General features: G+C 36.5%; 1 protein-coding gene across 1 annotated transcript in view; it reads right to left on the bottom strand.

The window, feature by feature from the left end:
* Positions 1-1,439: 1,439 nt before the first annotated feature.
* Positions 1,440-11,129, bottom strand: part of LOC145978919 (uncharacterized) — a 123,220-nt gene continuing 113,530 nt past the window's right edge. The window contains exon 5 of the mRNA XM_083111893.1: positions 1,440-2,364. Coding sequence (XP_082968019.1) covers positions 1,765-2,364 — 600 coding nt within the window. The 3' untranslated portion in view covers positions 1,440-1,764. The remainder of the gene's footprint in view (positions 2,365-11,129) is intronic.

The following is an 11,129-nucleotide window of genomic DNA, read 5'->3' as shown; positions in this document are numbered from 1 at the left end:
TTTCAAACTATGGGCAAAGCTATCATTTGTGCATTACACCGTGCCATGAAGGCGCATAGAAGGTGGTGATGTGTCAACACCACGCTCCTGCCGCCTTTATTTCCCAGCGTTGCCTCCACGTACCTATTGATTAAATGTCTGGCCCTGTTCACCTGAAATCACTCAGTCCGGGAATCAAATCAAGCCGTGGTCCCCCGACTGGACTACTATGTACAAGGCTCTTTCAAATTGTGGTACACTGAAGAAGAAATGATATCACACACGCACGATTGTCACATTCTAAATACATGAGGTGCTATTTTTCCAGCTAGTTGAGATTAGAAATATCTCTACCAGCACTTTCCTAACTATTGTTTAGCTAACCACATTTCAATAATTAAATCTTTGACTTCATCACTGTAAAACGTTGACTGGATAAATGATGGCCATCCAACTACTGTAAAATAAATGACCATGACTGTTGTTAAAGTATTAACGGTTATTACATAGTGACCTTACTGAATGTAATTTTATGATTTGGTTTTTCAAATTATATTTATGGTGCACCAACTGTAATTTGTAATATTATTATAATCATTTTCTGTCCTTATGGAAGATAAAAACATTAAAATTTAAAGGTAGAATATTGTAAATTTTAAGTAAGTTCTTACAGTGTCTATTCAGTGTTTTGTTTCGGAGATGCTTACTTCAAATATTATTTTCTTTTTAGGAGGAAGCGGCAAGTTCGACAAAAACTATATAAGATTCTTGGATGGTAAGTCACGATTTTGAATTGACTATTCCTATTTTTAATATTTACTCCCCCACCTTCTTAATATTAAATTTGTACATTATAATTAATATGATCAAAACCTCTGATAGACTAAAATGAATTTTATGAATGCCTGGATATATATATATATATATATATATCTCATCTCATACTGGCTATAGAGGATTTGTATATTTCTTACTTTATTTTTCTTTTCTGTCTCTTTAAGCTAATCGCGACGATGAGGATTAACAATGACTAGATGAATTGGCAATCACGAAGAAACACATGTCCACGCAAGGACTCGAACCTGGAACCATCAGTGGCAAAATCGTGAGTCTTGCACTCGACTCACTCGGCCATCAAGACGACTAATTGGAATTAGAACAGAGAACATTAAATTAGTTGAAATGCAAAACAAATTATCACAATAAATACTGATGGCAGTATGTGAAACAGAAAACAAGAAAATAAATCATAATAAATTTCACGGCTTATTTATAGATATCACTAAGTTGATGAAACCTTTTTGATACTTTTCATTATTATTTTATGTAATTTCAAATATAATTGCGCACCCAGATCTACACACTCGCTATTGAAGTTAGTGAAAATAGATTTTGGGTGCGGATTTCTTGTAATAAAAAAAAATCACAATTTGTGCATTAACAATTTATTTTTTTGTAGGTACCATTCATGTCTCTTTTCACTCGAAGAAATGAACAAACACACATCACAAATACGTTCATTTAAAATTAATGAAAATGCGTTCTGTAAGTAAACATATTGCTCTCTTATTTACATGACTATAGGCAAGTAGTGATAGTCTTTAGCTGAGTTAAAAAGCCTATAGAAACAGGCTAGAGTTTCTGCACTGTTCTCTTGGAAGGACTTGATTGTGTGATATTGTCACTTGGTTTCATCATTACACGACAGTTTTTTTTCGATAAAACTAGGCTCGTTTTTTGCGTTTCAAGTTACTTGTCACCAACAAGGCAACACGCTAGCTATTGCTAGGGTTGCCCCAACACCATTTGATGCTTGCTTTCCCCATAATCCACCATGCAATCTGTGGGGCGGCTGGAGAAGTGTTGCGGAGAGTGGCTGTGCATATAGTGGGAAGCCGTCATCTGGTTGAAGCTCGCCATGTGATGGTGTGGCGTTCCCATCTGCATATTGGGAGGCGGGAAGTACTCGACACCCATGTTGCCGTAGTAAGGGGAAGGTCCATAGTTTTGCGGATAACACGTCGGTGCTTGCGGCTGCGACTTGCCGGGGTACCCGCCGCCCGTGCAAGCCCCGGCCCCCGCGGGCGCCCAGAACCCGTTGTACGTCGTCGGCGGGGCGGAGGAGGGAGGGTGCACCGGGGCTGCCTCCGAGACGGGGAAGGTCGGGGTGGGAGGTCCCGGTGACGGTGCTAGGGGCGTGGCTCGGAATACGGGAGACGCCTCCTTGCGACCAGGTGAGGGACTTGTAGGAGGACTTTTTATCTTCTTCGGACGAGGCTTGTTGTTTCCCGCCGCTCCCGTCTGCTGCTGCTGCGGCTGCTGCTGCTGCTGCTGTTGCTGTTGGGCTTGCTGTCGACATTTCGCTCGTCGATTCTTGAACCAAACCTGAAAGCAAAGGCATGCATTTAGTCCTGTTGTCAGATACATTGATGTACAAGCAAATAAGCCCGTGGAATGCTGGAGAACTCCAGGCAATAACTGCTCTCATCTTGCATGAAGACAAATAAGATTCATCTAAATTTCGATTTCAGTTCACAATCAGTGTTTGAAAAGTTACACTCTCAAAGTTATTGACTTAGTTATTGTGCATTTCATGTACCTTCCTAAGCCAAATCATGGTTACTATGTAAGAGGTGGTGCACATCGACCATTTTCTCTCTAACCCACCTCTCTCTCTTTCTTTATCCTATGTCCACCCTTCATCCCTCTATCCCTTACCCTCTCACTCTTACTACCCTTCCACACAGCTTCCCCTATCTCTATATTTCTATACCTTACTCTGTCTCAATATTTCTTCCTCGTTCTATCCAAGTTCCTACCAACCTCTTTTCCTCTATCTACATTTCTCTTCTCTTTACACATCGCCCATCTCTCTCTTTCTTTATCCATCCCTTTTTCTTTCCCTTCCCTCCATCCTTCTAGTTTTTTTTTTATCCCACCTCGATCTCTGTATCCCCCATCTCCTCACATACAAAACTCGAAACCTATTTGGTGCATCAATTGACAGTGTAATGTTGATTTCTTTGAAATAATAGTGTCTGATCTTCTCAATTGATGCATTCTAGTGCATCAGACGGCACAGTAGGTATTTTATGCATTCTGTGTCAAAACTGCATCATTAGCAGTCTGTGCACTTTAATGTGTTACTGGAGTCAACATATCATGTGTATCAATCGTCACATATTTTTGAGTTCTGTGTGTAAAAATATCATTTTACAGTTATTTTATTAAGTTATAACTCGTAAGTAAGAGGCCCACATGAGGGGAATCAGAGTTGGACTCACATTAAGAGTGCGAATGACTACATAATAATAATGGTGCTAGAAATGTAGTGTCAAAATGAATTCTGAGATTTTTACAATATATATTGTTGAAAAATTATATTCTGAAAATACAGTTACAGAAGATAAATCTAGAACATTATTTTTTATATATATAATCTACACATCACAGAGGAAAAAACAGCGTGTTTTGGTACCAAAAGAATTTGGTTCCGGTGTACGATCATTGTTTCTTTCTCGCCTTTTTAAATAAGTATTTGGTTACAAAGAAATATTTTTTGGTTATTCCAAGCAAACTATTTCCCCCCTCTGTACAGACAGCTTATTCTTTTCTCGCTTAGTCTCCACTGGTGTCTAGTGTAGAGAATACATATTGAACTTGTTAAAAAAAATCATATATCTTGCTTTCATTGCTACATTTTTAACGAAAACGACATTGATTCTTCAAAGGATTTAAAGCAAGCACCACTCCTATCACAGAACTCGAAAATCATTAAAAAAATTAAACAAAAATTAATATTCCTATTTACATTTTTTAGGAGTAAATTTTTTGGTGGCGTAAATTTTTCAAGTAAAAGTGCTTATTTAAAATACTTTCTTACCATTATATTTGAACGATTTAATGAAAATTAATGTAAAGATTATCATCAGTAAGACCTTCATTCGGATCATGAAGACATCAACGTTCTAAGAGTTCTAGCTTATCTAGAATAAAATAACTTACTGTTACTGTGCTTAAAAAGTAACTGTAAGTCAGTTACTTCTGAAAAGTAAGTTTCCAAACACAGCCACTCACCTAACCCGTTCTTTACATTTTTCGAACTTTCACGGATGCAAGTCAATGAAGCTTGTTAAAAGTGAAACATGCCGTTGCTATGGAATTGTTGACCTAATCTCATATATTCTAGCACAAGAAACAACTTTTAACAAAGTGGGAACAATTGATATGTAAGTTACAAACAATATTGTCCGACCCGTACGCCCGGAAACTGTTTGCATTCAACCCCCGCAGAAATGGAAACAGTATCTATGTAATGTTTTCCAGAGGGTCTGAACGGGTCCAAACCCCTACCATTTGTCCTACCGTTTGTTTTACCAAACATCTTGAAATGACTAGGATAAATGAAATCAACAATTAATCATTTTATTACTTTGAAGAATTTTGAACAATTTATTTATGGTTCATTTATAATGGATGGTCCCATATCCTTCAATTACAATAATGTTATTGTCTTCATAATCTGTAAGCATGTTTCAGAATTTATAGAAAACATATATTGTAATTTTATGTAGTCTCAAAAAAAAAGTGATAATTCATACATATTTTGATAATTTTTTAAAAGTTGAGAATAGAAATATGAATGCACTCCTACAATATTTGATGTATATAATATACAATGAGATTGTTTAAAAGGAAATATACTATTGATTAATTTTAAACTTTTTAATGATAATATTGATAACCCTTTTTAAAATATTATAATCATTAACATCAAGCAATAGTTTTTTCTATTATTAACGGTCTATAATTATTAACATTTTGCTATCCTTGCTCTGTTGAAAGTTGAATCCCTACCATTATTTTTCTGCATATAGGGCCATTTTATATATACGTATGTGCGTATGTATATATGAGGTATAAATAATTTGTTTTTTTCAGATCCGATTGGTGCTTGTAAATAACATAATATTGGGGGAAACTAAAAAAAACAGACCACAGCGTAATACATTGAAGCAAACCAGAGTAGGGTCATATACATCTGAAGGAAGGGAGGGGGAGTGTTACTAGGGGGAAATCAGAGTGCGTACGTACGGTTGTATCGTGCAGACGCTTCCTAGAAGCCGCCAACTGTGCTTTTATTCCAGGGCTTTTCCATTAGCGAGGGAAGAGGATTAGAGGGTAGGATGGCTCTGGTAGCAGGGGAGGGGTGTAAATGACTGGCCAATGTTTGCACGTCTTTTAGAGACGCCAAGGGGAAGAGGGACTGAGCAGAATAATGAAATAACATTGCTGTTTAGAGTTCCTGCTTAGTGTTGCCATAAGGGTAAATATATCTCTAAGTGCAGGTAAATTTGGCTCTTTTTTTTTTCTGAAAAGGAAAATCGTGTTTATATCTATAGAAAATTTCTCTATTGCAGTAAGTTTGAATATTTCGTTCTTGTCAGTCACCAATCTCCCCGATGTGTAATTAATAGGTGCCTTCTCTACGCCCCAGGAGTCTGTAGAGCACCGCCGCGCATAACGGTAGAGAAGGGGAGAACGTGAGAGGGTGGAGCAAAGCCGTGCGCACTGCTGCAAACGGCTGGTAGCTGCAGCAGCGCTGCCCGTCCATGCAATCCATCCCTTCCCCCCTCTCACGCGTTCATTGGTCGAGTCCCCTCGAGTCACTACGTGTGCAGAGGAAATTTATATACAGGGTGATTCAAAAGTTCCTTAACACCTCCTATAAAATGTAGAGGAGTTAGGCTGGGTACAATTGGTCATGATGGAAGCAGGTTAGGCATAGGGGGAATCATACTGGTGTGTTCCAAGCGGACGTCCACCATATTGAATTCAACTCAAAATTTTTAAATAGGAAGAGAGTGACCTGATATATCAAATCAGGCTATAATTTCACTAGAAATGCAAAGGTGGAGGTTTTTCAACCTGTCCTTTATCAGAAAAAAGTTATGACTGCATGATTGTAGCAAATGCATCATTTTTTCAGGTGTGAGAAAACAGTGCCAGAATGCTTCTAACGCGTGAGGAACGTATCGAGATCGTACTGCTGTCTGGGGAGAGAAGTTCGCGTGCCATTGCAAATGATTTTAATCAACGACACCCCCAAGGAGATCCAGCGTCGCATGTGACAGTTGCATAATTACTCCAAAATTTCCAGGGGACAGGATCAGGCGACGATCAGGATGTCCCAGAACTTCCACCGACGAAGAAAACCTCCACAGCAGTCCTGGCTTCATTTGCAAAGTCCCCATTTGTGCGCTTGCAAGATCCGAACGATTGATGGTTGACTAACATCACATTTTTAGAAATCACCCAATCTTTAACCTAATAATTAATTATTGCACTAGGAGAGTATCTATTCATATTTCTAACAAGGAGGAAAAATTTTATGTGAGAAAGGGAAGTGTTAGACATGTTGGTCTGATATTATGAGGGCGAAGTTGGAAACACTGATTTTTGCATCCGGGAACAGGACAAGAGGGAAGACTTGATACAAATTACAAAGAAGGGACGCCTCAGAAAAGTTCCTATAACTATTTACGTACCTTTCGTCGGCGAAAAGAACAGTATAGAAAGGTAAGAGTGATATAATAATGGTAACACTGTCAAGACCTTTGTTCACCATTAAATATATTACATTAGCATTAAACATTAATACTTAGCGGTTACATTTATAGCCGGCACCTTTATTCTTCTCCAACCTGTTCTCGCAATACAACTCGGAGATTATAAATCATAATTATCTCATGCGCTGACCAATGGGAGGGAAAGACATTTAATTCATCATGGGGTCCCTTGAAATACTTCATTGTTAAACAAAACAGGGAGGGAAAGTGGTTCACAAGAAAACCAAACAAAAACTTTTTCTTTTTTTGTCAAATTGGACATGACCTAACAAAGACAGGTTTTGGATGTCGGTAATACACAAACTAATTATTATGGAGGTGTACTTTTTTCAAGTACGAGCTATATGTATTGAACCTGACTAATAATAATTGGACAGGGAGATTAGCAAACGACCTTATCTTTCAGAAATTGGATTTAGTGAACTATTTTTTTCAACATTTGCTTAACTTTTTTGTAAAACTCATAAGTGTTGCTATAGCGTTAAGGTTTTTGGACCTCCAAAGATGCCAACAATAAATTTTGAATAATAAATAAGCTGGTGATGTTTATAAGGAACTAATTTAAAGTTCTAATTTAAGAATGTGCTACGCTCCGTTCATCTTGGGAGAAAAACGGATGAAGTATCGACTAATGATCAATGTCCGAGTCAAGTTCAAAGTTAACCATAACAAAACGTTAAATTTTTTTTGCAAACATCTGGGTCATCCAGGTGAAGGTTTCAGACAAAAAAAAGTATCTATCACGTCCACCGTTCCTCTGCCAAAATCATGAATAAATCATACTTTCCCTATATAGCCTACATTACACTGTCAACAAGTTATAATTAATTATTATTATTTTGTCTTAATCTATAAATACGTAAGATCTGATTATCATGATTGTTAATATCTCTATGTGTGTGGTAAGGAGATTATACTTTTGGTAAGATTTCTTATCGCAATTGGAAATGGAATTACAGATAAAAATATAAAAAGTATACTGCTAGAAGGTTTTTGGTTTCGAAATATACATACACTTTTTTTTTCTAAATTCACATCTCACTTCTGTAAAAAGATCCTAAATTCTAATTGCCGATAACTTTGCAAGTATAATGCATTTTAGCACAATTCTAAATTATTTTTTCTCCCAGTCCTATTGTTTTACACTGCTTGCTTAACACGTAATTTCTAAATTTGAGCCGGGCCACAGTGGTCGACTTTCGATCTCGCGACGGAAGATACCGGTTTCGAGTACAGGCCTGGGCATGCCTGTTCCTTGTAAGTGTCTCCTCCATCCATTTCATCTAATCATCACTCATTCTCAACGACGCGATTAGCCAAAAGTAACAGACAAGCGACGTAAAATAACAAAAATACAAATTGTGTTATTTTGAGGATGGAAATAAATGTATATTATTTTATTCCATACATTTACCTTCTTAATTCATTAACTTCCTCTAAAATAGATTTTTCCTATATTGTTGTAATTAAATTTCAAAATGATAAATTTGGGAAAACATTTTCAGAAATCTATTTTTTATTATCTTCGTGGCACTCAAATTATTTTTACATCCTCTAAAAATTACTAAATCTTATTCTGCATTCTGAAAATTCTTTACAAATCCCTAAACAAGAGACTATGGTAAAATTGTTGTTAATGGGCAAAGTAAGCTTATTTTTTCCTTAAAATTTCTATCTCTTGACAATTTACGACTTATTTTCTCCTTTAATACAGAAGCCAAAGTAATCTTAAAAAGTTACAATTTCAAAAAACAATTCTCAAAAACTACGATCTGTCAGTACTGAAATTGTCCTCCACGGGTGAGTGTGGAATATTTGGTTACTATTACCAAATATGTGTGGGCGCGCGAAAGAGAGAGAGAGTGTGTGTGTGCAACATAAGTATGTTTATTGTTGTATTATGTACGTCATGTCAGTGTATAATATAAATTCACATGTGGTTATCAAGAAAGAAAAAGGTATTGCTTTTGGAAAGAAATATTATATTATATTTCTATGCCTTGTATTTGTTATCTATTCTAAAACACATGGATTGTACTTGTAAAGTTCTGACACGACTATAATCCTGCGACTTTTTTAAAATGAAACGAGGTTACCAACCCTGCCGTGTACATTTCAGACTAGCAACACTGTTGCAGTATTGCCACATTTTTCAGTCACGGTTGAAATTAGCTCAGGGATTATTTGTACGATAGAATAGAAACGTGGTAAGATTTTACTGTATGTTTCAATGGCAGCAGGGAACGAAACGATGCTCTTTTGTTCCATTATCGCGCCGACTGCAGGCCCAAGTTTGCTCAGCAAATAAATCATAATTCACAGCACGGCTCGATCTGCACTGCCTGCAGCAGCAGCAAAAAGTGTGTGTCTGAGTTGGGAAGCAGTGTTTTCAACCTCGGGAGATGTTAAAGAATATTTTCTCGAGTTTTCTTCAACGTTTTCTGAGTGGGAACGTGTATAAAATCCTTAATATTTTTAAGGATAATGACCGAACAAAGTTTCATTGTTTCTTGGTAATTGTTTGTTTTATGTTCACGTTATGATCAGGTACGCTAATAGGGATTGGACCCGAACCATTATGCAATGTGGATCCACAGGGAATCAAACACGGACCCATTGTTTACAATGCTGCATGATTCTTACCACTCCCATGAGGGAGGTTCTGGCATTCTTCAGTTCAGTTCGTTATGGTAACACGAAATTCGAAAAGTTAATCGAAAGTCTCTTAAAAATACTGTGATATTTTCACATAGATTCATACTTTAGTACATATAATTCTACATTTCTTGTTAACACAAACGATTCTCAACTATGCAAATGGCACAGTATCAATATTTGCGTACCACTAAAATAAAATAATGGACACAGACTTACAAATTTACATACAAAGGATGAGTGTGTGGAGGGAGGTGGGAGAACGCCCCTCAAAACGCCACAGTAACAGAAAGTGCTCAATTAATACAGAGTAAATACCAATTGCCCCTTGCCCTCTAAAAAGTAATCGATTACCCTTCTAGATGTCTAAATAAGAATGTATACTATATCTTGAAATATATAATGGAAATTTAGATTTGAAGATTTTTGTTTAATTCCTCAGTTTCTCAAGTGTGTGTTATTGATGGAAAACAAATGTAATAAAATGCATGTAAAATGGACAAAATAGAAAAAACTGCCTGCTAAAAGACGCACTTCAAGGAATAGTTAACGGGAAAGGATCGGAGGAAGAAGAACAAATCAGATGATAGATAATATTAAATTAAGTGAACCCTACGCTGACATGAAGTGTAAGGTGGAATATCGTGAAGCCTGGATGCTGCAGTGGAAAAAACCTGCCTATAGTCAGAGAAGGATGGAAAGAATAAAAAACATATTGCTTATATTATTCAAAACGAAAACGGAACATTCATTTATTTGATGAATTAATGAGGTTTATGGATTGAAATAAATAGAAGATAATTTGCACCAATTAGCAACAACATATACAAGAAAATGTAAATATTTATGGTATGTAATTAATATAGTTCCAGATCTATTATAATTGGAATATTTGACTATTATTATAATTTTATTTTTGCCAATTTCACTGGAAAATTTTCGGACTTATATCTACCTTAGAAGAGCATCTCTTTCGACAGTTTACGACTTCTTTAGGAGATACTACTCCTCGCATAATTCTCACAAAACGACGATTTGTCAAGACTGTCCTGAAAGACCTGAATCTGGTATATTTTGTTACTGTTACCAAAGAATGACCTTTGAGAGAGAGTTTTACGTCTGCGGGGTTGGAAACATTGCAGAATTGGCAAATAAAGGATGCCAGGGGAAGAATTACATTGTCCCGCCCAAGAAACATTCCCAGGGCAGCTGCAACATGTACACTATCACTGATCTCTGCTCTTTCCCATCCATAATTCGCTGTCAGCACCCAACCAAGGCCCTTGATAGGGTTACAGAGGAAAGAATATATGGCCTGTCCCCCCCTCTTCCCCCCACAACTGACACCTCCAAACTTAATACCACAGTAGAGAGGTGCCTCAATGGTAAAGTCGGTTTGTTAGATGTATTTTAGCCTTACGTGTGGTTTTAGTTGAAGACAACTTGTGCACCTTACATATGTGAGTTTTGTATCGGTCGAGTAGTATGTAGAGCAATGGTTATAAAATAGAACTACATAATAAAAGTGAATATAGTACAAAAGTGTGGTAAAACACAGCTTGCGTGTTGCGAAATTATGTATACATAAACATAAATGTATTATGTTTTATGAAAAGCTTATTCTCTTTATTTCTCTCTCGTAACCATATCGTAGGATATAAAATTTACAAAGAAGGCAGTCAAATTGATTACCAAAATTATGTTGATATCTACCAAATCAATAATTTTAAGAGAAACTATATTTTGAACGCTAGTTAAAGCACATAACATTATCGGCATATTCAAATTAGAAGCAAAGCTGACTGAACTCTAATCAATGCTATAATAAAAATTGATTTAGGATACTTATATTGATACTTTTATTGT

Source organism: Lepisma saccharinum, chromosome 25 (genome assembly GCF_977018435.1).
Source record: "Lepisma saccharinum chromosome 25, izLepSacc3.1, whole genome shotgun sequence".
Lineage (NCBI taxonomy): Eukaryota > Metazoa > Arthropoda > Insecta > Zygentoma > Lepismatidae > Lepisma > Lepisma saccharinum.
This window is presented reverse-complemented; position numbering and strand designations above follow the sequence as displayed.